This window comes from Aspergillus stella-maris (genome assembly GCF_047715825.1).
Source record: "Aspergillus stella-maris strain CBS 113639 unplaced genomic scaffold BDV14scaffold_2, whole genome shotgun sequence".
Taxonomy (NCBI): domain Eukaryota; kingdom Fungi; phylum Ascomycota; class Eurotiomycetes; order Eurotiales; family Aspergillaceae; genus Aspergillus; species Aspergillus stella-maris.
The window spans coordinates 328267-351279 of record NW_027396796.1 but is presented as its reverse complement, the minus strand read 5'-3'; the positions used below and the strand labels follow the sequence as shown (position 1 = coordinate 351279).

The 23013-nt window shown below is 50.6% G+C and overlaps 8 protein-coding genes and 1 non-coding gene across 9 annotated transcripts; 5 read left to right on the top strand and 4 right to left on the bottom strand.

Annotated features, from left to right (window-relative positions):
* Positions 1-273: 273 nt before the first annotated feature.
* BDV14DRAFT_163043 (fatty acid alpha-hydroxylase) lies at positions 274-2334 on the bottom strand. The gene is made up of 3 exons (XM_073766969.1): positions 1100-2334; positions 801-1049; positions 274-739 (listed from the first exon to the last, which is right to left on the bottom strand). The coding sequence occupies exons 1-3, from the start codon at positions 1819-1821 to the stop codon at positions 586-588; spliced, it is 1125 nt and encodes a 374-aa protein (XP_073633302.1). The 5' UTR covers positions 1822-2334; the 3' UTR covers positions 274-585.
* Positions 2335-3259: 925 nt separating this feature from the next.
* Positions 3260-4904, top strand: BDV14DRAFT_42113 (uncharacterized protein). Its single transcript, XM_073776731.1, has one exon. It carries the CDS (start codon positions 3345-3347, stop codon positions 4689-4691), a length of 1347 nt encoding a protein of 448 aa, XP_073633301.1. The 5' UTR covers positions 3260-3344; the 3' UTR covers positions 4692-4904.
* Positions 4905-5150: 246 nt separating this feature from the next.
* On the bottom strand, positions 5151-6771 carry BDV14DRAFT_195032 (uncharacterized protein; the record flags this gene model as incomplete). Its single annotated transcript, XM_073772083.1, has 5 exons — positions 5151-5336; positions 5503-5738; positions 5843-6173; positions 6229-6494; positions 6732-6771. The coding sequence occupies 5 exons, from the start codon at positions 6769-6771 to the stop codon at positions 5151-5153; spliced, it is 1059 nt and encodes a 352-aa protein (XP_073633300.1).
* A 476-nt stretch (positions 6772-7247) lies between these two features.
* Positions 7248-9456, top strand: BDV14DRAFT_163041 (uncharacterized protein). The gene is made up of 2 exons (XM_073766968.1): positions 7248-8515; positions 8586-9456. Exons 1-2 carry the CDS (start codon positions 7609-7611, stop codon positions 9296-9298), a joined length of 1620 nt encoding a protein of 539 aa, XP_073633299.1. The 5' UTR covers positions 7248-7608; the 3' UTR covers positions 9299-9456.
* Positions 9457-9610: 154 nt separating this feature from the next.
* Positions 9611-9682, bottom strand: BDV14DRAFT_t8. Its single transcript has one exon. It is a non-coding gene; the product is annotated as a tRNA-Ala (tRNA).
* Positions 9683-9898: 216 nt separating this feature from the next.
* BDV14DRAFT_163039 (coatomer subunit delta) lies at positions 9899-12295 on the bottom strand. The gene is made up of 4 exons (XM_073766967.1): positions 12096-12295; positions 11593-12036; positions 11346-11542; positions 9899-11283 (listed from the first exon to the last, which is right to left on the bottom strand). The coding sequence occupies exons 1-4, from the start codon at positions 12096-12098 to the stop codon at positions 10377-10379; spliced, it is 1551 nt and encodes a 516-aa protein (XP_073633298.1). The 5' UTR covers positions 12099-12295; the 3' UTR covers positions 9899-10376.
* Positions 12296-12340: 45 nt separating this feature from the next.
* BDV14DRAFT_42089 (uncharacterized protein) lies at positions 12341-15153 on the top strand. The gene is made up of 2 exons (XM_073776730.1): positions 12341-13669; positions 13722-15153. Exons 1-2 carry the CDS (start codon positions 12536-12538, stop codon positions 15009-15011), a joined length of 2424 nt encoding a protein of 807 aa, XP_073633297.1. The 5' UTR covers positions 12341-12535; the 3' UTR covers positions 15012-15153.
* A 1245-nt stretch (positions 15154-16398) lies between these two features.
* On the top strand, positions 16399-19094 carry BDV14DRAFT_163037 (DUF803 domain membrane protein). The gene is made up of 8 exons (XM_073766966.1): positions 16399-16995; positions 17067-17110; positions 17164-17189; positions 17282-17372; positions 17425-17515; positions 17582-17742; positions 17806-18097; positions 18148-19094. The coding sequence occupies exons 1-8, from the start codon at positions 16982-16984 to the stop codon at positions 18614-18616; spliced, it is 1188 nt and encodes a 395-aa protein (XP_073633296.1). The 5' UTR covers positions 16399-16981; the 3' UTR covers positions 18617-19094.
* On the top strand, positions 19095-22969 carry BDV14DRAFT_163031 (SacI domain protein). The gene is made up of 2 exons (XM_073766965.1): positions 19095-19696; positions 19771-22969. Exons 1-2 carry the CDS (start codon positions 19483-19485, stop codon positions 22494-22496), a joined length of 2940 nt encoding a protein of 979 aa, XP_073633295.1. The 5' UTR covers positions 19095-19482; the 3' UTR covers positions 22497-22969.
* Positions 22970-23013: the final 44 nt, after the last annotated feature.

Genomic DNA, 23013 nt, shown 5'->3' with positions numbered 1-23013 from the left:
TTCCCAAGCCGGAAGACTTTGCCGTAGATCCTCCTAGATGTGAAATGATAATACCAATTAACTGTCGGATTTCTGGCGTTGGATGAAGATGAAATGAGAAATGAAGTGGCCAGCGACAAGTGCGGTATAGTCAAGTCACGTGAGCCTTGGCATTTGCCTCCGGCACTTTTCCTTTTACGATGGCTGAACCATGGTCCGGCACGGGCCTAAAGTGTTCGATGTCTGCATAAATATATGCTTACATGAAAGACTGCGATGGGATCATCATAGAATATGTTCATAAGGTTAGGCTGATGGCCCGATGTGCTATTATTATGTATTAACAAATCATGTACAGTCGTAGTGATAGAAGTTGAGAACAAGGAATGCCCGGAAGAAGAACGCAGGCTCTCCAACAGAGGCGAAGATTAAATATACATATAGGGGAATGATAAAGAAAGAGTGGAGGTAATCCACTCAATGCAAGTAATAATGACAGCCATGCATCCAGTCACAGCATTATTTCGTAAGCAGGAAAAGTCTCAAGAAGAGGATCCAACCCGGAGACGGCTTGAAGGCTAGTAGAGGGGTATCATATATCCCTATCTACTGAGTCTTCAGGACCTTGGGAGGAGGGAGCTCAATCTCAGTCCCAAAAACCCAGTCCCAGAAACGGCTGGTCACTCCAAAACCGTTGTCGAAATCAGCAAAGTGATGCTGAAGGTGATACTTCTTGAGCTGCTTGTAGTAAGAAGGAAGACTGTTCAGACATTAGTATCATACAGTCATGGCCGCAGCAATTTTAGGGATGGTTGACTCACTTGCGGTGGTGAAGGAAATAATGAGTTAAGTCATAGCAGATGTACCCGAAAACACCGCCACAGTACGCCAGCACAGCAGCGTACCAGTTGTAGTAGAAAACTGTGTGCGCCAGTTTCCAGAACGGGATAGCCAGGATGATGAATAGACTTGGAGGCATCACGAGGCGGTACTTATCCATCGGCAGATAGTGGTGAATGCCATGAAGAAGGAAGTGCAGGGTTATTCCAACGCGGTTGTCAGGAAGAAACCTAGGGATGATTAGCAGGGATTCAGGTGTTAAAGAGGATGGCAACCCTACTTATCAATGTGGAACAAAAACCGGTGCATGACATATTCGATCAAGCTCCATAAGAAGAAACCAAAGAGCCAATATCCAGAGGCCGCCGAAGAACTTCCCAGCCCAGAGACACCAAGGCATGTCCCGTAAATTACAGGAGGCACCCACACGATGGGTACAACATACCAGGCGGTTTTGCTCAGAGGCTCAAGAAAGTTGCCAAAGAGGGGAGCGGACTCGCCACCCTTGTAGTGACGGGGACGGTGAATCTGATCAAGGTAAAACTCTTTGCTGAAGCCACTATTCCACAGTTGCATAAGCAGGGGCTTGTTCAGATCCAAAAACTTGTGCTTTTTATAGTCTTGGGTGTAGTCCGTATCCTTGGAAAGATCTTCTTCATTACTCATCCCAGTGCTGGCGTAAACAGGCAGTGATTCCTGGTTGCCATTCGCCAACGACCCGTTTGCTGATTTTGAGCTCGACTCGGTGCCAATGAATCCCACTAAGTTGTCCTCTAGGATCTCGTACGCTGACTCGGAGTGTTCATGGGATACCGTGTCCCGCAAGATTTCGGTCACATCCTTTCCAGCATACTCTAGGACCAAATCCCCGCCACCTGGATGATCATCAACAAAGGAGGTGATATCGTACACCTTCGATCCTAGAGTCACATAGCAGGATTTGGCGCTGTTGTGTGACTCGACCTCCGCTGGAGTAAAGGTGGGCAGAATCCTTCCAGGCATGATCGACGTGGAGAAAGTTACCGAACACCGACGAGGAGATCAAAAAGTTGTTGGCAGACGAAAACTGGAAATCGCGAGGAGGAAGGGGAGGAAGAAAAGATCGTAGCCGGCAGTGTGGTGATGAGCGCGCAATAAATAGGATGATAGGGAGTGGCGTGAGCTCGAAAAATAATATTCAGGGACGGGCTCCGCAGGCTCCGGGAAAGAATTTTGTTCAGAAGCAGCAGCGGCCACCAGCGGTTGAACACTGTACAACCTTGCAAAAAGACACGAAGAGAATAGATACACAAGCAATAAGATGCTTGGGAGCGCAAATGGGTATCAAGACCTCGTAGTGGCGCGCAAACGATTCCAACAAGAACGAAGATTGAAGTTCATCGGAGAGTCTGGGGAGCGGATCAGGTGCAGAGACCGAGACTTGGCGCGCTAAGCCCGTTTTGAAGAGCCCCTGAGCTCGGACAAGGCGATGGGGCCATAACTTAACTCTGATTACGACTTTTACGGAGTCAACTTGTGCAAAGCTGAAGGCAATGCCAGCTACTTCATGCGTTTCGAACCATTCGTGATTCCCCGTCTCAAAAGTATTCGTTGGTGATCTGGATCTGGATCAGATCAATGCTTTATGCTCTTGCGGCGCCTTTTAGGCGTTTATGCGCGCCACTCGAAGTGAGGCTAGCTACCACTGCATCGCCCTGGGCCCTCCCCAAGAGCTGGAACTTGGAACGCCCTTTGGGGCGATCTCCCTCCGGTTAATTAGCATTATGCAGCCTAGTCCGGAATCGTCCCGGTAGACGGCAATTCCTGGTTCTTCCCCGTAAGTACCGCATTGCCGGGGCGAGGGGCAGCAAGAGTCAACAGAAGGGGATGTGAGAGCAGACAGGTCACAGAGAGCAACCTTTATCGAGGCAAAGAAAAAGCAATACGCAAAAATATGCAGAGTGCAGCACGATAGCAAGAGATGCGTACTTTGGACACAAGAAACCCTGACATCCGGACTCCAGATCCAGGATGATCACGACGGTTGAGACCGACCAGTTATATAAGCCCCAGGGGTCATCCACCTCGGCCTCGTCCTCTCCTGCTTCCTTTCAACCTTTGGCTTTGTCTCATCTTCGAGGACTGCATTGCTCGCTAGCTGTCTATCATCTTGCGCGAAAGATAAGACTGGTCTCAAAGAATGCAACTTTGCGTCTTTATCACCACATTCATCCACCAAGCTGGCCTGAAGTGACTCGACACCCTGAACGGGCCAACGCCGAGTGGGGATTTCTTCTGACAAGCTGTCAATCCCTCTTCTTGGCCGCGCAGCTGGAGAGCCCGCAGGATCAGTTAGCCAGCTTAGCCCTGCTCTAGCTCACCTCCAGATCCTCATTCACATCTGTCTTTTCCCCCCCTTCTCAACCCTCTGCTCTTCTCTCTACCTTTATTCAAGCTAAAGAAAAGGAACCGGCTGCTACAGACCCCGCCCTTTACCCTCTACGCTTCCACAAGACACCTTCATCGAACCCCAAACCGCCGCTAAGATGGATTCCGCCACGTTAGGGACAACAGCTCTCCCAGGCAATCGCCTGATCGCCTATATCCGATCCTTGGCCAAAGCCAAAAAGGGATTGCCATACGGACTACCCGTTTGCGTGGCTCCATCTCACACCGTTACCAGCACCGACGCTCTTCTCCGCCTAGCATCGCTCGTCGGCCCCTATATCACTATACTCCAGGTCCAGGCGGATATCATCGACGACTGGTCCGACGAGACCATCCGCCAGTTGACTTCCCTCGCCAAAAAGTACGCGTTTTTGATTTGGGAGGGTGGTCGAATTCTGAACACTACTATTGGCGTGGTTGGCCAACAGAGGGCCGAGTCGAGGGAGGTGAGGAATGTCTTGATCGACCTCACTCGCAAGAAGTACACCAGGGGTGTGGTCAAACCAGCCTCTTGGGCCAATCTTTCTAGTACTTGGGCATCAGGAGTGCCGGTCAACAATCAAGCGGCGGACATCCTGATTCCAGCATTGAAGGCTGCTGCAAGAGAAGCTGTGGCAGACGCTGTCCAGACCATTAGGACTGAAATTACCGCGGACAGCAGTTCAGATCGTCGATTGACCGCCAATAGCTCGTCAAGACCTGAAACAAATGGCGATTCAACTCACCAACGTATACCGTCACATTATGCGGTGGACGAGACTGATGCCAGCAATCTGGCACTTCCCCCTCGGAAGGCCTCCACCATATCCCTCACTCAAACGATATCTCAACATACCGAGGACTCGAACGATGCCTTGAATGAGCTCGACTCGTACGAGCCCGAGAACGTCTGGGACTTTGGCGAGGCACCGCCCCCCACAATCGACTCTGAACTTCCTGCGCCCCCTCTCCTTGCCCGAGGTCTCCTCCTCTGCATCCCCTCCATGGCAGACTCCGCATTTACCCCCGAATACCGCAAGAGCTCCATGGCTGCCGCGTACGCCAACCAAGACTTCGTCATGGGCTTCATCTGCGGCGAGCCCTGGCACGTCGTCTCCCAGAGTACCGAAGAAGTCCTCGACTTTAACGATCTGCTCAACACATTGACCCCTACCGAGCAAACCCAACTGGCTGATGCAAACGACGATACACCGCCGCAATCCCTGGCGCTGATCTCGGTCATCCCTCATAAGCTTAGTGTCACAACTGAGCAACAGCCCGACGACACCGCAGACATCCCAGACGGCTTGAACCCTCTTGCTCACAGGCTATACACCATTGTCCGCCAGGGCGTCAAGGCCCGTAATTCCTTTGCGGGCGCCAAGGATGCTACACCGAGACTTGGAGCGAAGACGAGTCGTCGTGGCCCCGAGATTCTGCATATCCCCCTGATCGCCCTGCCCTGATCGATATATAGCCTTGATCTGTTTATAATTTTGGCAACCTACTCAGACTATAATTTTGTCTCTGCTCGTGCAATAGTGTGAACCGGCAGACGAAACTTCGGAATATATACTCTCTTATTGTCTAACTTTATGCCTCACAAACACTTATTGGCATTGTTAGTATTTGATAGAACTCACAAATTATTGAATAATATTACAATCAAATTCCCCAGCATACTGACTCATACCGTTCGTTAACTCGCTGCATCTTTATTTGTACTAGGCCGGCCACTACAACCATTAAGTACCCTTCGTATCTCTACACCCTTGTTCCTCGAGTATGATCATGTTCATTTTACGAATTTTAGTAAATCTCGTGGATAACAATTTCGATGACTATCAATGGTACTCAAAGTCCAATCTCCAGCGTCCATAGCCCAAAGTATTATTCTGACCCAATGAATTCACAAAGTCAACAGCTCATCCAAGATTCTTCCGCTCATCAAATGGTGGGATCACGGCGAGAATGGCAGCGTGCGAATAAACCGTGCCAATGGACGCCTCATTGCCATAGGTGATGTAAGTCAGCGCCAGCTTCGCATGCTTGGGGTCAGAGATCCAGGTGATGTGTTTTGCGCGATAGCTTTTCCAAACCCTATCGAGGACCTATAACCGGTTGGAATGTATGAGCAAGGGTATTTCATGCTCTTCTAGAAGCCACGAAATATTGTCTAAAACTCACTTCGACATGTTCATCGTACAGTTCGACTTGCCAGTCCTCCATTTCATGGTCGTGGAGCTCCTTTCCAATCATTTGCGGTCATGTTGGTACAATCTTGCCTTCTCTCAACTCATGCTCATCCTCGTCCTCGTCCTCCTCGTCCTCCTCCTGATATTCCTCTTCTCGACCTTTTCCTAGCACGGGGAGGACTTTGACTTTGACGCCTAGACATTGAAGGACCGCGTACATCATCAGGTCGCCGTCCTTCAGACCGCGCGGAGGCAGGGCTTTGGCTAGCTTCGTGTTGTGGGGGTAGGCGTGAGTGCAGTAGGATCCTAAAACGCCGCCTGCAATTCGGTCCAGAAGTTAGAAGGAGCTAGCAGTCGGGAGATATTGTTGGCCCTATCTTGCTTCAGAAACTCTGGCTCCGAGATAAGGTTCCTCATATAACCGTATAAGGGCAGCGACTTTAATTGAATGGCATTGTCAGACGGGGAAAGGACCCTCACTGGTTCTGTTACGTAGATATTGTACGTCAAGGTGATCCGTTCACCCTCATTGAAGGTTTCGATTTCGTGCTCGCAGTCGCTGTAGAAGGCCGCCCACTGGATTGTAGAATCGCTCTTGGAACTCCAGTCAAATGAGTGCTGTCCGGCATGTTGAACTTTGAATTTTCCACCTTTGAACTTCGAAGGAAGACATACAACCAGGGAGCCAATCTGATTCTCGGATCGTGGAGTATCGACATGTTTGCGGAATAGATCAGATGGACCAGAGTACACCTGTTCAAAGTACGAGTCAGTAACTTCGTCTTCAGACTACGCCTTCAGACCTTACATTCAGTTTGTATAGCCCAACGCGAAGCTTCCGAAAGCCCAGGCTATTCTCCATCTCGGTGCTCACACTTGGAAATAGGATCTTATTCATGTTCTCGATTATACCGAAGTCCGCAGGATGAAAGGTAGTTGCAAATTTGTTAGGGTCCATCTTGCCTGTATTTCTGTACTCGGGGTCATGAACGTCTTCCTGTCCTTTTCCGAACGTTGCCGGCTCGCAATCTTTCAAAAGCTGCTTGAGTGCCGCAGTATCCTCAGATGGTAGAACTAGTTTTGTTGTGGTTGATCCGGACTCTGTAACCCAGAAGACATTGACAGGAGGGGAGTTCTATTTCTCGGACTTGTTGGATTCTTCGCCAGGCGTAATGTCAATGGTCCCTCTGCATACAAACGGGCGCTTGATGTGCTCCTCCAGTTGACATTATTTCTCGGATAGGGAGGTTTTGTTAGGAGACGAGGCAGATTATTTCTTTTCGTCCTTACTCTTCTCCTCATCCAACTTACCTAGGGCGCTCGTTAGAGCTTTGTCGAAAGAATCCGACATTCTGGCCCCACGTTTCGGCATAGCTTGCTTATCTCAAAAGTATGAACAGTTTTCAAGAAGAAAGGGCAATCCAACCTCTGAAGGGATGTTGTTGTAAGGAGAAAGGAAGTTGGAAGATGTTATTGCGGAAGGAGTGGGAGTGCTGTAGGAAATTGTTCTCAAGTATCTGCACGAGCAACAAGTAGGTACCTATGCCACTTTTCCCGGCAGGGCAGGCAGCCTACACTTGGCTGTCTGCCTATGGAAGCCTATTCCGAGACCTGGACCATCTAAAATCAGTGATTATATCATTAAGTTCATTGAGTACCACAATGCTGCCTTCTTCAGTAGGTAGCACATGACCGTCTAGAGCTCTAGCTGAAGCTATCCAGCACCACAAAGCAGTCCCCCGTCATGAAAAGCCTCAGTTTCTATACAATTAAAGCCTCTGAAACCATGACAATCGCGATCTCGACTGCGACTATCAACCGATCTATATGGTGGAGCGAGAGTCACATGACGTTGAGGCGACTTTTGCGTGTCGATCCACCCCGCCGCCAACTCTTCGACCAAGCTCCATCTGACTTCGAAGATGTTTGTCCATACATAAACTGTGCTGGCATGCCGGTGCGCCTTATGCCGATACAGAGAGCTTGTGAATAATTAAGCTGAATGCCTGCCTCAAATCGTCAAGTTACGTGTTCGAGGCGTGACCATAACGATAGAGCCGAGATTCCATGACCCTCCAACTATACATAAATGTTCTGCAACGCCGAAATTCATCTCGATCCGAGAAGCACAGTGTACTTCAGCCCAGTTGACGAGCCGACAGGAGGCTGAGGGAGCGGAAAGTCGGCCATGGACTCCGAATATCCGCCTTTGCCCTCGTCCAGAGCGACTGATCCCCTGCCACTGAATTTGTCTTTGTCTGATGGTGAAACCGCAACTCAAGCTTCCTCTGGGTCAGGGACACCAACACGTATGACAAACGGGCACTCCCAGGATTTGCCTAAGATCCCGAGCCAAGTTATCGTCGAAAGTGGCGATCTTGTCCTGGAGTATGTTTCGTCAAAACATACTTCCATTGACCCAACTACCGCGGCTGCCCACCGTTGGAGAGTCTCAAGTGGCGCTTTGAGGGAGAGCAGTCCCTACTTTCGGGCCCTTCTAGATCCTGCTAAGTTCTCCGAGGGGAGGGAATTCATGAGGCAAAGACAACTGCATACCAGCAGCACTGGTACAATCCTTGCGACAAATGGAGAGGCTACTGGGCCTTCAGATGATATACCAGTGCCGCAAAGCTTTCCAACGCTGCGATTGCCAGAAAACAATGTGTCACAACGTCTTGGGCCAGAAATTGTCGGGTTCTTTCTGAGAATATTGTCTTTTGACTCGTTCAGCGAAGAGGAGAAAGAAAGTTTTGATGTAGAAGTCAAAAATCAACGGCCATCTTTTATTGCTGGATTAATCGAGCTAGCCGACGCCTTCAACTCTCCCCAGGTTGTTCGGGGTACACTGAAACGGTCTCATTACACCTTGGGAAAACCAAAGCTTCCAGTGTCTAAGTTTACCTCCTCAATGCTCAAACTGAATGAGGAACGTATGCGACAATCTATCTTTATAGCAAAGCTCATGGGTGATCGGACTGCATTCCAGATGCTCACCCATGCCCTTATTGTCGCGGGCTCAAGATTCTGGGCCAATGGCATCGAGAGCCCGGAGCCCGGCTCCCTTCCCTGGCATTACTTTCCCGGTGGCCTAGAAGGTATGTGATCTCTGAAACCAACCTTACCGGCTGCCCTTTTGTCGCCATCAATCCGCTAACTTCATTTCAGAGGAACTCTACAACCGCCGCCAATGTGTCCTGAACACCATCACTGACCTTCAAGCACACTTCCTCCGTATTTACGGCGCGCTCGAGGAACCGACTCCCTCGAAACCAAGCTCCTTTGTCGGTTCAACATCAACAGCGACTAGACAATTCCAATGCCGCTGCGCCCTAGGCAACTCCAGCGCCTGCGATACCTTCCATCTCGGCCAAATGACGCGCTTCTTTTCCCTCCGCACAAAGACCATATTCATTGGCTCAACACTCATAGACCCAGATTTCGACCCAGAAATCGAAGACACAGAAGCCGGAGCCGAAACTCCAGTCGAGCGTCCTGTCGACATTACATCCACCATATCTCTCCTTAAACAATGCCCAGACTACCAGATCGACTCCAACCACACCGCTTGCGGTATCCGACGCCGTTTTCTCCCATCTATGGACTGCATCGAGGGCTTCGTCGGGGACGAGCGAGGCCTCCTAGGCGTGAATTTGAGTCGCTGGCATGGAGACGAAATAAGTGGTGGAGTAGGCTCCGCGTGGCCGCATATTCAGGGGTCATGGGCGAACCGCTCTCATCGGAGGGCCCTTGTAATGGATCTTCGCCTGTCGAGAATCAGTGGTATACCATCGATGTCACCTGGGGGTCCTGCAGGGGAGTTCCGTGAGGAAGACGCGCGGTTACTCTTCACGGCCAAAAGGAGGAACTGGGAGGCTTGACATTGGAATTCCGCTTATATACAAAGGCGATTGTTTCATGTACATATACCTGTAGAACAAGGCTCTAGGCCGGCTGGCCAGCTGTTTACCAGGAATCATAGATAGAAGATAGATACCCTTCGAAATGACCAAAAGTTCGTAAACATATTGCATTAACCGATACTGGCTAGAAAATAAACGTCGTCCAATGCGCTGAATGCCACAACAGATGACTATGGAGCCCAGCTCTACTTCTCTCTTCTCTTCCTATAGCGACGTATACCGTTTTCAACAGTGAAATGGCAAAAAAAAATTACCAGAAAGCAAAAAGAATGGAGCAGCTGGGAATCGAACCCAGGACCTCTCCCATGCTAAGGGAACATTATACCACTAAACCACAGCCCCATTGGATGAAAGTCGAGTAATATTATGCTCTCACAATCCAAACAAAAATTTACAGCACCGTAAAGTAGTTGTATAGGCGTTTCTTACTCATAACTTTACGAGGGAAGGCACGATGGTGTTTGGTATGGGTGGGTCGCTCCTTCCATATACGGTAGTGGCACAGGGACTCGATCGCTCCTTCTCAACTTCAACATTTGGGTAGAGATTCGCGTTCATGGGGAAAGGTGCGACGGCGGGGTTGATTGCTCCTTCTGTAAACGGGAACCGGGAGGCATCGATCAGTCTTGCCTTTTGTGGGGTTGTATCTTAGGGAGATTGGTTCATTTCATAGCTAGGGTTCGACCGGTGTCTTGGTACTATAGCACAGTTGACCGGGCTGGCGTTTTTCGCCTTTCGCGACTTGTAGCGATGGCGGTGCGGCTTGTTGACCTGGCTATTCTGAAATATATACACTGTACTCTGTATACATTCGGGTACCATCAGACAACCACCACTGCGGCACAAAAGGCGCGACCATGAGCTCTTAGAACCCCTCGGTGCCATCATTTAAAGCAAGTACGTGGATGAAATGATATGATATTGAACAAAGTGTTTTGGCAGCATCTAAACGCAAATCCGAAGTAGTCTCGTACACAGAAAAAAAAGAAAACAAAGGGCAGAACGTCATTAGTAAGTTGTAACTCCGGCAGAGAAATTATTCAATGGTATAGCCTTCCGCGACGCTCTTGATATCCTTGGAGTACCCCGTGCTTTCACCCTCGTCCACGAGGGAAATGTCTGTGACGTCGACCTCGACGAACGGACTGGTCTTCGCGAACCGCACCGACATGGGGAAGAACTCGTTCTCGTCGTCGCCTGTAGACTCAAACTCGAAGCTTCCTGAAGCGTTCTCCTCGTCCACGTTGCCAATGTTCCAGTCGATGCTGTCGCCCGAGACCTCGTAGACGGCGTCGAAGCTGGAGACGGCTGGCTCTGATGTGCCATAGGGGATGGTCACGACGACGTCTCTGAGGCTGTCGGAGCCTGTGAGCTCGTACTCGACGGTGACTGTTGTTGAGTCGGAACCCTTGTTAACCCACACCGTGAATGTGATGGGAAGAACATCGGCGTTGTCAGAGCCGGCGCCCGCAACGCGCCAGCGGAGAACACCGATCGAGTTGTTAGCTGGGAACCTCTTCGAAGTGTCCTTCAGCTGGATAGTGGAGGAGTTGCTGAACACAGCTTTGTCGACGTTAGGGTGAGTTCGGAATTGGGCGCCGTGGGTGGGATTGGCAAGAAGGTCGAGTTTCAACTTGGTGAAGGCCGGGTCGCTGATACGAAGCTGAAGGTCACCCTTTACTTCGAAGGACTTCAGAGCACCCTCGCGAGTGAGCGCAGCGGAGATTGTCTCGGCAATGGTGATGTGAATGGGCTCTCGGTCTGCAGAGAGGGAAGGACGAGCGGAAGAGACCCGTTCAGCGACAGGGGTCGAGGCCTGCGGCGTTACCAGGGGGCTCGACTCTTCCGCCTCCGGACCCAAATCGCCGCGAACTTTCTCATAGATATCCGTAGTCTTCGACTTCTTACCGAGTTGCATTCCTTTTCCGCGGACGGGCAATGGCCTAATAAAAACGTAGCCGTTAGTGACTGCAATGGCAATCCGGGGAAGGAGGTCAGGGCTTACTTGGCGAACGTCTTCTTCTTCTCTGCCTCATAGCTGTCGTATGTATCGGGCACAGCAGGACGAGAAGGCGGGGTGTAGACAGGGTAGGACGGGGTTCGAGGGGCCATACTACGAGAGTTGCGAGCGGCCTCTTTTCGTTGCATCTCCAGCTGCTTGGCCTTCCTCTTGCGTTCCTCACTGGCCTCGAGCTCTTTGTTCTGCAAGCCATCAGCAACCCGACAAGTACAGAAGCTGTGATACGACATACTCTTTCAATAATCTCCTGGATTCTCTCCTCGTGACTCTCCATCTCCAGGAAGGTCTTGATCTGAGAGAGCGACAGGTTCTCTCTGTACCCGAGCGTCACCAGCTCGTCATATGCGCTGAGCAGTTCGAAGGCATTGCGCAGAATTTCCCGCTCGTCTAGACTCTTGCAAATACTGGTAGTCACTTGTGCAAAGAGATGTAAGCTGTCGATGTCCTGTAGGATGTTCGATTGACGGTTTGTGATAAGGACGATGTATAGCTCGTCGAGGGGTTGGTAAACGAAGCGGACATTGTCTTGCTCAACGGTCGTGTGCTGGGTACCGGAGTCTGCGAGTTTGGGAAACGATGCGAGCAAGGCTTCGATTCTTGAGCGGGCGATTTCTCGGAATTGACGCGAAAGCACTGCTTTACCCCCGCGGGTGCATATCGACGCTGCGAGGACGACCTAGATTGTGCGGACTTGTAAACAGGGGCGGACAAGCATTAGGGGCCGGGTTTGCATACCATGATCAGTACGAGCCACAGGAAAAGTCTAGCGAAAGAATGGAAGCTCAGATAAGACCGGCAATCGTGTGAGTTGAAGGAGCTGCGACGTCTTCTGCCGGGAAAGCCAGATACGTAGGTATTCCACCGGCGGCGGAGGAGAGCTGGAGTCTTGCTGTTCTCTTCGGCCCCCGTTGGCCCGTGCACAGCGCTATCCCCTCGCTTACTACCACTTGCCCGAAACACAACCTCCGTTTCCAGCCTGACTCCTGTCCAACAAAGTCATCATTCACCTTCTCACGAAGCAGGATACGGCATCCTCACTCCTCTATTCACGGTTCACTTTCCAGTTCATATTTTTGTTTCGCGTTGGGCGACTGAATCCATTGGGAAAAAGACTTATGTTGGGCTGAACGCCACTCGAGAAAGTTTCGACGCGCTCTTGACGTTTCTTTCGGGCCATGACAACCACATCGTCCTTCCCATCCTCAAACATGGAGGTTCCTACTATGGATGACACGATGGAGATGGCGTCCCCTTACCAGGGCCACGCCGATGATTTCGATATCGATATCGATGTTATGGAGGACCAAGCCTCAAACCCGGACAGAGACATGACCGCCGCGGATGAATACATGGGCAACTCTCATGATGTAAACCACCAACATGATGGATCTCCAGACGAGGACATGGTCGACGACGAAGCCGAGCCATCCATGGTAGACGCCGACGAATACACCGAAACAAACCCAAATGTCGACACCCAGTACGAGATAGAGCAGAATAACGTAGAAGCGAAGCTCTACGAGACGGAAATGTTAGAAGACGACTACTATGAGGATATCGATGCTCCCGTCCCGGATCATGAACGCGAGGCGCCCTCAAATGTCGAACATGCGGATAATCAGGACGATTCAAGAGTTAGTCCTGTGGAAAAGGAAATACCGCTTGGTAACAACAATGTCTTAGTTGAAACTCAGCCTGAAGCCGAAATTGAACCCCAGGACGAGGACCTTGCCGAATTAAAACTGGCTTCCGAGCAGACCGAGGGCCGTGTGGATAGTGAAAAGCCGATTGATGAGGTGGAAACAGCACACGTGGAACCTCCGGCTGTAGAGGAAACCGCCAAGGATATTAATCAAGCAGACGAGCAGATCCTGCAATCGGAGCCGCATGCGACTTTTCAAGATCATCAAGAAATACCAGAGGCTGCACAGAAGCCCGAAGACCCCGAGGTTGACGACTCAAATAAACCTCAACCATCGAATGATGGCACTGAGGAAACGGAACTCCAACCTCATCAAGAAGGACAACAAGTTCCTAAGTCGATTGGCCGGGAGATTGAGCAAGAGTCCGATTCGACCAACAACCCCCCACTTCATCCAGTGAAAGTGTACTATCAACAGACAGAAATCTCACTTTTCCCTCCAAAGGAAGGTGACTCTTCAGAAACTTTCTTTTTAGAAGATGAGAACCTTGCTCATCAGCATTTTGGGGACCTGTTTGTTGCTTGCCGTGAGGTCCTCCAAAGCCACATTGTGGAGAACGAAGTGCTCATTGTGGATATTGAAACTTTGAATTTCCAACTAACAGAGGTGAGTTAGCCAATGCCCTTTCCAACGTAACATTTGCTAACGGATATCACAGGATTTACGTGAGACGTACAACTTTACTTTGAAACAAATCGTAGACGTGTACCTACAGCTTTGCCACAACGACAGCATTGAAGAACCTGAGGCTTTATATCTTACACTTACCACAAAGAGGGCCGCTGCCGAGGAGCTTTCGGAGCTTATGCTAGCTGCAAGTGAGGGGAAGGGACTGTCTGAAATTCAAGCCTGGGAAGTCTATCCCGAGGGAGAAGACGCAGCAGAGTACGAAGAAGCCGCGCAGGAATCATACTCAGAAGAGAAAGAGGATGCCCTCGATCATAATGGCTCTGCAGATGATCTACCTCACCTGGAGCCGGAACCCGTTTCTCATGACCAGGCCTCATCTAACCCCCAGCAAGAGGGTCAGGAGTTTCGTGAAACTCAAGATGCCGAGAACGCCGATGCCGTTGAGCATTCTCTTGAAGCTCCAAACCCAGAAGGTCAAGCCGATGCATCCGTTGATGCTAGGTCGCCGCATGCTGCGTCTCATAACTCAGAGGGGCAGAAGACAGAATCCTCCGGCACACTCGAACCTTTTCCTCTAGATGAGGCATCTGAGGAGCAGCCCGAGTCTAGCGAATTTGTTGAACATGCCTTCGATGGCGAGGAACATGAAGAAGAGTACCATGAGGAGTACCACTCCGATGATGAAGCCCATCTTGAGGATGGCTCGTTTGTGCGTGCTACTGGATCCAATGAAGACCTGGGCCCACCACAGGCGGACAAATTCGAAAATTCAGCAGAGGAACATTTGGAAGAGCACCATAATCTGGAAGCGGAATCCCACGAACAAACCTTGTCAACGGAGGACAAGCCTGTTACCCCTCAAGATCTTGAACATGAGTCCGAAGCCGCGCAGGATGACGGCGTCGTCGACAACGACCATGATCTCCAGGAACTAGAAGAACCCGTCCCGGACCCAACCATAGACGAACAGTCCCACCAATATCAGGAAGTGGTACATGACTCACCTAATGTGGCAGAAGGCTTCAGCGATCCGAAACACGTGGCCGACGTCCCAAAGGAAGATACATCCGGTGAAGTCAAACCTACAGAGGATGTCATTTCGCTACCTGCAGAGGGCGAGGATGAAGCGGATTTGTCTTTTGAAGACGAAGAGGATTACTTAAACCTGGGGTATGAGGAAGAACTCGGCGAGTTTGATCAAGACACGGATGCCGCACCACCTAGTCACGTTCCTGGCAAGCGTTTGCGTGAGCCTGAGGATGGAGAGGACTTCCCTGAAAGCACCACCCCTGAAGTCAAACGATCTCGATCATCCTAAACCACCTATCCCCCTTTCTTGCATGCATTCTCGGATCCTCCGGATTCAGGACTCCGGTATCTAACGACTCCAGCATATTTATTCATGCTGGCTTTGAGGCTCGAGCCTCGGTTTGAGTGACGGTTTCTTGGACTTCTCGCACCTTTACAAACGACAACTATGCGACAATCATCTTGATGACCCTGGTCAATTAGGTATGTTCTATGAACTAACTCTCCTCTTGTCGCCAGAGGGTGTATTTATTAGGTGCTCTCGGATATCTCTACGTCAAATGCATATCGGCCATGGTCAGCAACTTCAGGTTTGTACCCTTTATACCCCAAACCGATGCAATTTCGCCCTTTCTTCTGCATTTTCTACGGTCGTCTTTTCTATTATTCCCCCCCTTCCGTCAGTTTCTCTTCTGCAACTTTAGTGTTAGCGATACCTCGGGAATCCCTTCGGCGTTGTGGTGGTGTATATGGAGCACTCGATACTTTATAGATGTCTCTGCATTTGCTTCGCGCAAAAGAAGAACAGATATCTATGCCGTTGTAACATATTTTTGAATTGAAAATGGATGTCATGGACATTCAAGAATGGAGCGGAGGAGTTGTTGATGTATCATACGGCGATTGATAGGATACTACGAATGACACCAGTGTTGCGCCTGGATCTCAGGAGCCATGTAGTCAGTAGTGGTAGTCGACCTACCATCTCCGGCAGAGTAGTTTTTGAAGCTCAGTTCCCGCAAAGTTAGGCCACTTGTCGCGATGAACCGACAAGGGTATTCTAACCTCAAAAGGAGATGATGGACAACGTCATTTCGAAGGGAAGAAAGAGAGCCTGGGGTATCTAGATCTGAAACGACCTAACAGCGTGGGTTGAACTTCAATCATCCTGCCAATTGATTAAAAACCCACCGAGTCAGAAACTCTTTGATAATGAGGTTTGAGCAAGTGAGCATCCGGTCGAGATATGCATCGGACGACGGGCATAAACTGGGGGCGCTGCTCAGCCTCGCCGGGACCTGCAGCTCCCATGCCATTCGTGGTTTGCGGTTGAAACGCCGATCGTTCACCTTGGCCCTCCGAAGGGGCTGGCAGGACTCAAACATTGCTGAGACAATTGGAATGGGATTCTGCTTGCTGCAGTTCTTCAGAAGGTGGAAACAGGACACATATAGCTAGGAGCAGGTTGTGACTTATAAGGTCGAGGAGACAGAAGTGGTAGGAGGGAGCTGAGATTATCGTGGAGCAAACTTCATTATCATGTAGGCCATTCTATTTCGGTCGACGTTGAAATCTGGGCCTGGACTAGCTTGCGTAGGCATCGAGAATCCCAGACAAACCGCTGGGCTTGATTACTTATTGGTGGTGCGACCCTCCGGTTTGCCAGATGACTTTTGGCTTTTTTGAAACTGCCCTTCGCAATTCCTGCCATTGTTCACTCATTATTCTGTCGCTCTTTCGCTCTCGCTCCTGTTCTTTCGCTATAAAAGCTGTCTGTACTGCTTTTGATCGCCAGCCTCCATACTATCTATCTACGTTGGCCGCCTTCGTTCGCTTGGGCCACTTACGCGTCCAGATCCAGTCCCAGCCAACCCCACCGCACGAGTGCAGCAGCAGCAGTAACAGGCCGGCCGCAGCCAGCCTCCGAATCGACCACCACATCGAGATCGATCTCTCTCCAGCGTTAACTGTCTTCCCGACTCGCATCCTCCAACCGTTCCATTCTTAGGCTGCAGGGTCTTCAGCCGCTCCATTCCTTTCGCTCTCTGCCGTTGTTACGACTCGCGTCCTCATTCCGAACGGTTCCTGTCTTTGTTTGCCGCATTGCGGGTTCTTGACTTTGCCGACCAACGACTCAACGCAACGTCACTGTTATCGCTGCGATCGTTCGCTTTGCCTCGCCTTCTTCTTCTTTCGAAAACCCGCTAGACTTGGAGCTTTATATCAGAAGGAGCAATCTGCTCCTAGAGTACATTCACAATGATTTCAGACAAGTACGCTTCGCATTGTCTCTACCCGGTCTGTGCTAGGCGACCGCATGCTAATCAGATGATCCGGTCAACAGATATATCGGCCTTTTGTTGGCCATCATGTCAACAATGGCTATCGGTACGGAATACCATATCTCAATCTCCCTCTACTCAGCGCTGACGTTATTCTAGGCACAAGTTTTGTGATTACGAAAATAGTGCGTTTATCCCCGAGCCGATTTTCCTTCGCTCCGCCTGCCGATGTCCGCATTCAAACTGTCCTGAACGAGTCGCTTACCATGATGAATAGGGTCTAAATCATGCGACAGAACGGCATGGATTCGAAGGAGAGGGTTTCTCATACCTGAAGAGCCCGACATGGTGGGCCGGAGTCAGTATCTGTAAGCACACGGTTGTTGTATGACCGGGGAAGGGAGGCTGACACTGTCGCAGTGGCCATCGGAGAAGCGGCCAACTTTGCTGCATACGCATTTGCTCCCGCTATTTTGGTGACACCTTTGGGCGCACTCAGCGTTTTGATTGGGTGAGTCTCGGCTTTCGTCGCACAGGCAGTGCTCGAGTAAGCTGGCCAGTTGCTAACGCCTAAAAGTGCCGTCCTAGGTTCTTATTTCCTCAAAGAAAGGCTCGGTGTTCTCGGCAAGCTGGGTTGTGCTATGTGCCTTCTTGGCTCGGTTGTCATTGTCCTCCACGCGCCTCCTGATACCCCCGTCGAGACCATCGACGAAATCCTGCATTATGCGCTTCAGCCTGGTGCGTCTCAGTATTGGTTGAACTTGCAACATGGATCTTACTAACCGCGAATCTCATTACTAGGTTTCTTGATCTACTGCCTTGCCGTCGCAATCTTCGCTACGGTGATGATTTACCGAGTCGCCCCAATGTACGGGAAGAAGAACCCGCTTATTTACATCTCAATTTGCTCGACCGTCGGATCCGTTTCGGTTATGTCGGTCAAGGCTTTTGGAATTGCTTTGAAGCTCACATTGGGCGGCAACAACCAGTTCACTCATGCCTCAACATACGTCTTCCTCATAGTCACGATCTTCTGCATTCTCACGCAGATGAACTATTTCAACAAGGCCTTGAACGAGTTCTCGACGTCGATGTAGGTGGCATTGACTGAAAGATAAAGAACCCGGCTAATAGACCCTATAGTGTTAATCCCTTGTACTATGTCACGTTTACCACCGCGACCCTCTGCGCGTCTTTCATCCTTTTCAAGGGATTCAACACCACCGATGCCGTCAACACGATTTCCCTACTCTGCGGCTTCTTGATCATTTTCTCCGGCGTTTACCTCCTGAACATCTCCCGGAATGACCCAGACGGACAAAGGCTCAACGCCAAATTCGACGACGAGGGAGTTCCTACAGACGGTATCGCAGGCTTCCAAACTCGCCGCTCAATGCAGGCGCGGAGAAGCGGTGATCCTCACCGTCGAAGCTCGTCCAGCATCGCCTTCTTGAGCGGACACGGTGACCGTGAAGGCCTTATCCGCTCTTACGATGTTGAGAACCAAAACTTCGGCTTATCCGAGTTGACTGAGGAGAGTGACGGAGAGCCAGGCCCTACCTTCAAGAGAAGTGAGGAGGTAGATCGCCCGAAAAAGCACGACGATCAATAGTACGACCCATGATTCACAGCCGTCATGCTGGCTGTGCTAGCTCTTTTTACGACAGATTTTACGCCATTTTCTTTTTTTCGCGCCTCTTTTTGACCTCTACTTCGATTCTATTGTGCTGCATCACCCCACAACCGCCTTGCTCGACCTGCAACGGTTGGGCAACTTGTACTTTTACCTCTCGAGATGGCAGAAAACACCTTTACGACCAGGAACCAGCGACCGACAGGCGCTGTTTGGCTGAAAAGCGGGTTGCCGCTTTTCGGGACGACTTTACTATTGTTTGGGCAAAAAACGCAGGCGTTAGAGCTTGCAACAAGGATTTGATTTGTATATACCTACCTACGCGTTGATGTCGATTTTGAGATAGATTCCAAGCGTTTTGTCTCTGTGCTTTGCATTACGTCATAGGCCATTTGCGTAGAGAGCCCGTGCCCCTGTTGGTTTATTGACTTGCGAGCAGAAATAGAGGACAAAGTTTAGAATTCCTTTAATATCTACTTGATCTGATAAGAACGAGGTCCCCAGCATTAAGCGACAACTAGTCGCCTACTTTATCTCGAACTTGCTGCGCTGATCAGCAGTTGAGTGGGGGGACCTATGACACAAGACGACCCTCATGTGAACTGCAAACAGCCCGGTTACGAACCATTAGGTATACAAGTTCTCTGTCGCCCAACTTCAATTTTCTTTCAAACGCGCACGGGAAGAATGCATATGGACATCTTGACGATTGAATACTTGTCTCTCTGCTGTACTGGCTAGGTATTGACTGTCGTCGCACTTCGAGAAATCAGTCCACGCGAACAGGTTTCCCCACCTCCAGCGAAAATTGCAGCGACGCGGCACAGGCGTGGAATGCGAACAGTATGCCTAGCCTGCTGAGAAAGATCGTTGTCTTTGCAGCGGCTGAGGGGCTCATTCTGCAGTCCGCGGGGAACGGCCTGCGCTATAATTCCAACAGTGAGACGTCCTCGATTCGCATCGATTATAAGACGAATCGCATTTCGTCACATTCGAGTCCTGCGCTCGATTCGAGCGAAAGGAAGGATTATGCTGGTCTAGAAACATACGGCCTTGTCGGTTAGTGCATTCTTCTATACGGGGAGGGGATAAACTGGCCTTCCGTTGTGCTAACCCCCTGTGCGATATTCCAGGCCTCCTATCCGTTGCATCATACTCATTCCTCATAACCATCACCCAGCGCCAGCAAGTCGCTCAAATACAGGGCAAACCGATTTACACAATTGCAAACGTCGCCGTCATCCCGACATCCTCCCATGAAGATGCCAGCCGCGCAATCGCTCAAGCCAAGGAAAGTATCCTCCAGGGTAACCCCGACGCCGATGATAGTAGTGATGCTGCATCCGAAGACACAGAGGATACGGTCTCCGACGCGGAGACAGATGGTGGAGATACAGAAGTCAGCACGGCGCCTGCGTCACCTGTGCGTGATGCTCATGTACGGCAATCCAGACGCAACGATAGCATCAGCTCCAACATCACGGAGAACATGGTAGGTAAGAGGCTGAGGTTCGGTCGGTTTGCGGCAAACTGGTTGTCGCGGAAGGCTATGGGGTTACCGGGTCTCGGGACCGCGGAGCTAGATGCCGATGAAGTTGATCAGACTTCAGGGATACCGCTCGTGGAGTTCAAGGAGCTGGGTCCGGGGTCGGGGTCTTACCCTGTTGCGGAGCGCTCAGCAGAGGCTGCTAACAAGGATAAGGAGTCTGCCACACCTAGTGACCCAAAGGGTAATGCGCCTGGTGCTCCGCCGGAGACTGAAGTCGAGCCGCCAACGGCGTCGCAGCCGATCGAGTTGTTACCGAAATTGCTGAGTTATACGAAGCTGATATTCTCTTCGCGCAACTTCTTCTTCTCTTACGACTATGACCTTACCAGGCCGGTTAGTGCTCAGCCGTCGGTCTCGAATGGACATCTGCCGTTGCACAAGGTTGCGGATGAGCTGTATTTCTGGAATCAGAACCTTATGCTCCCGTTTGTTTCAGCGGGGGCAAATCACCTCGTCTTGCCACTGATACAGGGCTTCGTTGGCCAAAGTGAATTCACCATCGCTGCGAAGTCGAAGTCGGAGTCTTCTGAGTTGGAGCCCGCCGAGGCACGTATCCTGGGTGAGAAACAAGAGGCAGAGGAGATTGATGCGGCTGGCGACAAGCGAGACTTCCTCCTTACTCTAATCTCTCGTCGTTCCGTTAAGCGTCCAGGCCTGCGGTATCTTCGTCGTGGAGTAGACGATGATGGAAACACCGCGAACACCGTGGAGACTGAGCAGATTCTCTCTGTGCCGGACTGGGATCCTTCTCGGAATGTCTACTCGTACCTTCAGCTACGAGGTTCTATCCCGCTATACTTCTCGCAGTCTCCGTACTCCTTCAAGCCAGTTCCTGTCATGCATCATTCGACAGAAACAAATCAGTTTGCATTCGAACGGCATTTCCGCACCATCAGCCGGCGGTATGGAAAGATTCAAGCTGTTTCGCTTATTGATAAGCGCCCTCCAGAGTCAAAGTTGGGCGAGCAATACGAGAAATATGCTCAAGAGCTGAACAAGGCCGGCGGTATCGATGGTGCTCCACTCGGCTTCGAATGGTTTGATTTCCACAATGAGTGCCGCGGAATGAAGTTTGAGAACGTGAGTCGGCTCGTCGATAGACTTTCCGTTACTTTGGGTGAGTTGAAGAGTATCGTTGTCAACAATGGCAATGTTCTTCAGAACCAAACGGGCATTGTGCGAACCAACTGCATGGATTGTCTTGACCGGACCGGTGTTGCGCAATGTGCCTTTGGCCAATGGGTTCTGGAACGCGAGTTGAAGCAGGAAGGTATTGATATCGACCTTGGCGGCGACTCTTCAACCAGATGGTTCAACATCCTGTGGGCGGATAACGGCGATGCTATCTCTAAGCAATACTCTTCAACAGCAGCCCTCAAGGGTGACTATACGAGAACCAGAAAACGGGACTATCGTGGAGCTTTGAATGACTTCGGTCTGACACTGTCGCGATACTACAACAACATCGTCAACGACTATTTCTCGCAGGCGTGCGTCGATTACCTCTTGGGCAATGTCTCGACACAGGTATTCCAAGAATTCGCAACTGAGCTGCAGACGGCAGATCCTGGAATCTCTGTCCAGAAGCTTAGACAGAATGCTATTGATACAAGTTGCCGCATTGTCATCAGTGACCAGGCCGAGGAGTTCCTGGGCGGCTGGACCATGCTCACGCCACGACAACCGAACACACTCAGAACACTACCATTCGAGGAGTCTGTGATGTTGCTTACCGATGCCGCCGTTTACAGCTGCCGCTTCGACTGGAACATCGACAAAGTCCTGTCGTTTGAGCGAATCGACCTCCGCTCAATCACGCGGATCAACTACGGCACATACATCACTTCAACTCTCACAGATGCACAATCTGACGAGCAACGCAACATCGGTCTTGTACTCGAATTCCGCGAAGGCGATAACAATGCTCTCCGCGTGAACACCCGCTCCCTGCAGAGCGAAGTCGACCCCAAAGCGTTGGACAACAACAACCAATGGGACGTGGCTTCGTGGTTCAAGGGTCCGCAGCGAGCAAGAACCCGCATCATGGCATTCAAAGCCCACCCGCTCTCGAACTCGGTGACACAGACGCAGCGGCGTAAGAGCGCCCCAGTGAGCGAGACCGACTGGGTGCGGAACGTCTGCGAGGAGATCGAGCGGGCCATGAAAGCCGGCGAGAAGAGCCAACTGGATGGTGGATCCCAATCATCTGTTATTGACAAGTCTGAGATTATCTCGCTTGCCGAAGCGAAGAAGAGGACTGGACTGCTCGAGCATTTGGTGCATGATATCAAGAAGATGGTCTGGGCTTAAGCTTGGATCTTATTTGTGGATATACACTAGACGTATATAGAGGCTAAGGCTTGGGTTGGACTGGGATTTGTCTGTGCTGGCATTCGCGGTTTGTTCCTGGGAGAATTATCCGTGCGTTCGTATCTGTATATAAATTTTGCTTCATGCTTGTTGGTGGTGCAATGGTTAGGTCTGGTTCAGTTGTCAAGCAGATGCTGTTTTGTTACGGTACTGGACGGACGAATGGTCTGGAAGTGTATAGTGTAGAGCTGTTTCGAGTCTGGGAGCCCGTAATAGGGGCTAGAGAGGAGGAGAAGTAAGTTCCTACCCAATAGATAGATATTACTTCCAGAAATTTGGAAGAACGGAGGTGCCCTAAGAGCATGACACGGGGTGTGTTTGTACTGTAATAGGTGTAAAGGCGTATTATTGACTTGACGGCGCTGAACATTCTTACACATCCTGTTGGTGGGCTGAGCATATTACCAAGGACCCTTGTGGTCCCTCTTTATCTTCCATTTCTTTGAAAAGTAATATT

Coding starts and splice junctions, on each gene's coding strand:
- BDV14DRAFT_163043 (XM_073766969.1), bottom strand. CDS start 1,821: ATGCCTGGAAGGATTCTGCCCACCTTTACTCCAGCGGAGGTCGAGTCA. Junction 1,050..1,099: donor TTTTTGTTCCACATTGATAA/GTAGGGTTGCCA, acceptor AATCATCCCTAG/GTTTCTTCCTGACAACCGCG. Junction 740..800: donor TATTTCCTTCACCACCGCAA/GTGAGTCAACCA, acceptor ATGTCTGAACAG/TCTTCCTTCTTACTACAAGC.
- BDV14DRAFT_42113 (XM_073776731.1), top strand. CDS start 3,345: ATGGATTCCGCCACGTTAGGGACAACAGCTCTCCCAGGCAATCGCCTG.
- BDV14DRAFT_163041 (XM_073766968.1), top strand. CDS start 7,609: ATGGACTCCGAATATCCGCCTTTGCCCTCGTCCAGAGCGACTGATCCC. Junction 8,516..8,585: donor CTTTCCCGGTGGCCTAGAAG/GTATGTGATCTC, acceptor ACTTCATTTCAG/AGGAACTCTACAACCGCCGC.
- BDV14DRAFT_163039 (XM_073766967.1), bottom strand. Junction 11,543..11,592: donor TCCAGGAGATTATTGAAAGA/GTATGTCGTATC, acceptor GATGGCTTGCAG/AACAAAGAGCTCGAGGCCAG. Junction 11,284..11,345: donor AAGAAGAAGACGTTCGCCAA/GTAAGCCCTGAC, acceptor CGTTTTTATTAG/GCCATTGCCCGTCCGCGGAA.
- BDV14DRAFT_42089 (XM_073776730.1), top strand. CDS start 12,536: ATGACAACCACATCGTCCTTCCCATCCTCAAACATGGAGGTTCCTACT. Junction 13,670..13,721: donor TGAATTTCCAACTAACAGAG/GTGAGTTAGCCA, acceptor CGGATATCACAG/GATTTACGTGAGACGTACAA.
- BDV14DRAFT_163037 (XM_073766966.1), top strand. Junction 17,111..17,163: donor CATGTCAACAATGGCTATCG/GTACGGAATACC, acceptor ACGTTATTCTAG/GCACAAGTTTTGTGATTACG. Junction 17,190..17,281: donor GTTTTGTGATTACGAAAATA/GTGCGTTTATCC, acceptor CATGATGAATAG/GGTCTAAATCATGCGACAGA.
- BDV14DRAFT_163031 (XM_073766965.1), top strand. CDS start 19,483: ATGCCTAGCCTGCTGAGAAAGATCGTTGTCTTTGCAGCGGCTGAGGGG. Junction 19,697..19,770: donor AGAAACATACGGCCTTGTCG/GTTAGTGCATTC, acceptor GCGATATTCCAG/GCCTCCTATCCGTTGCATCA.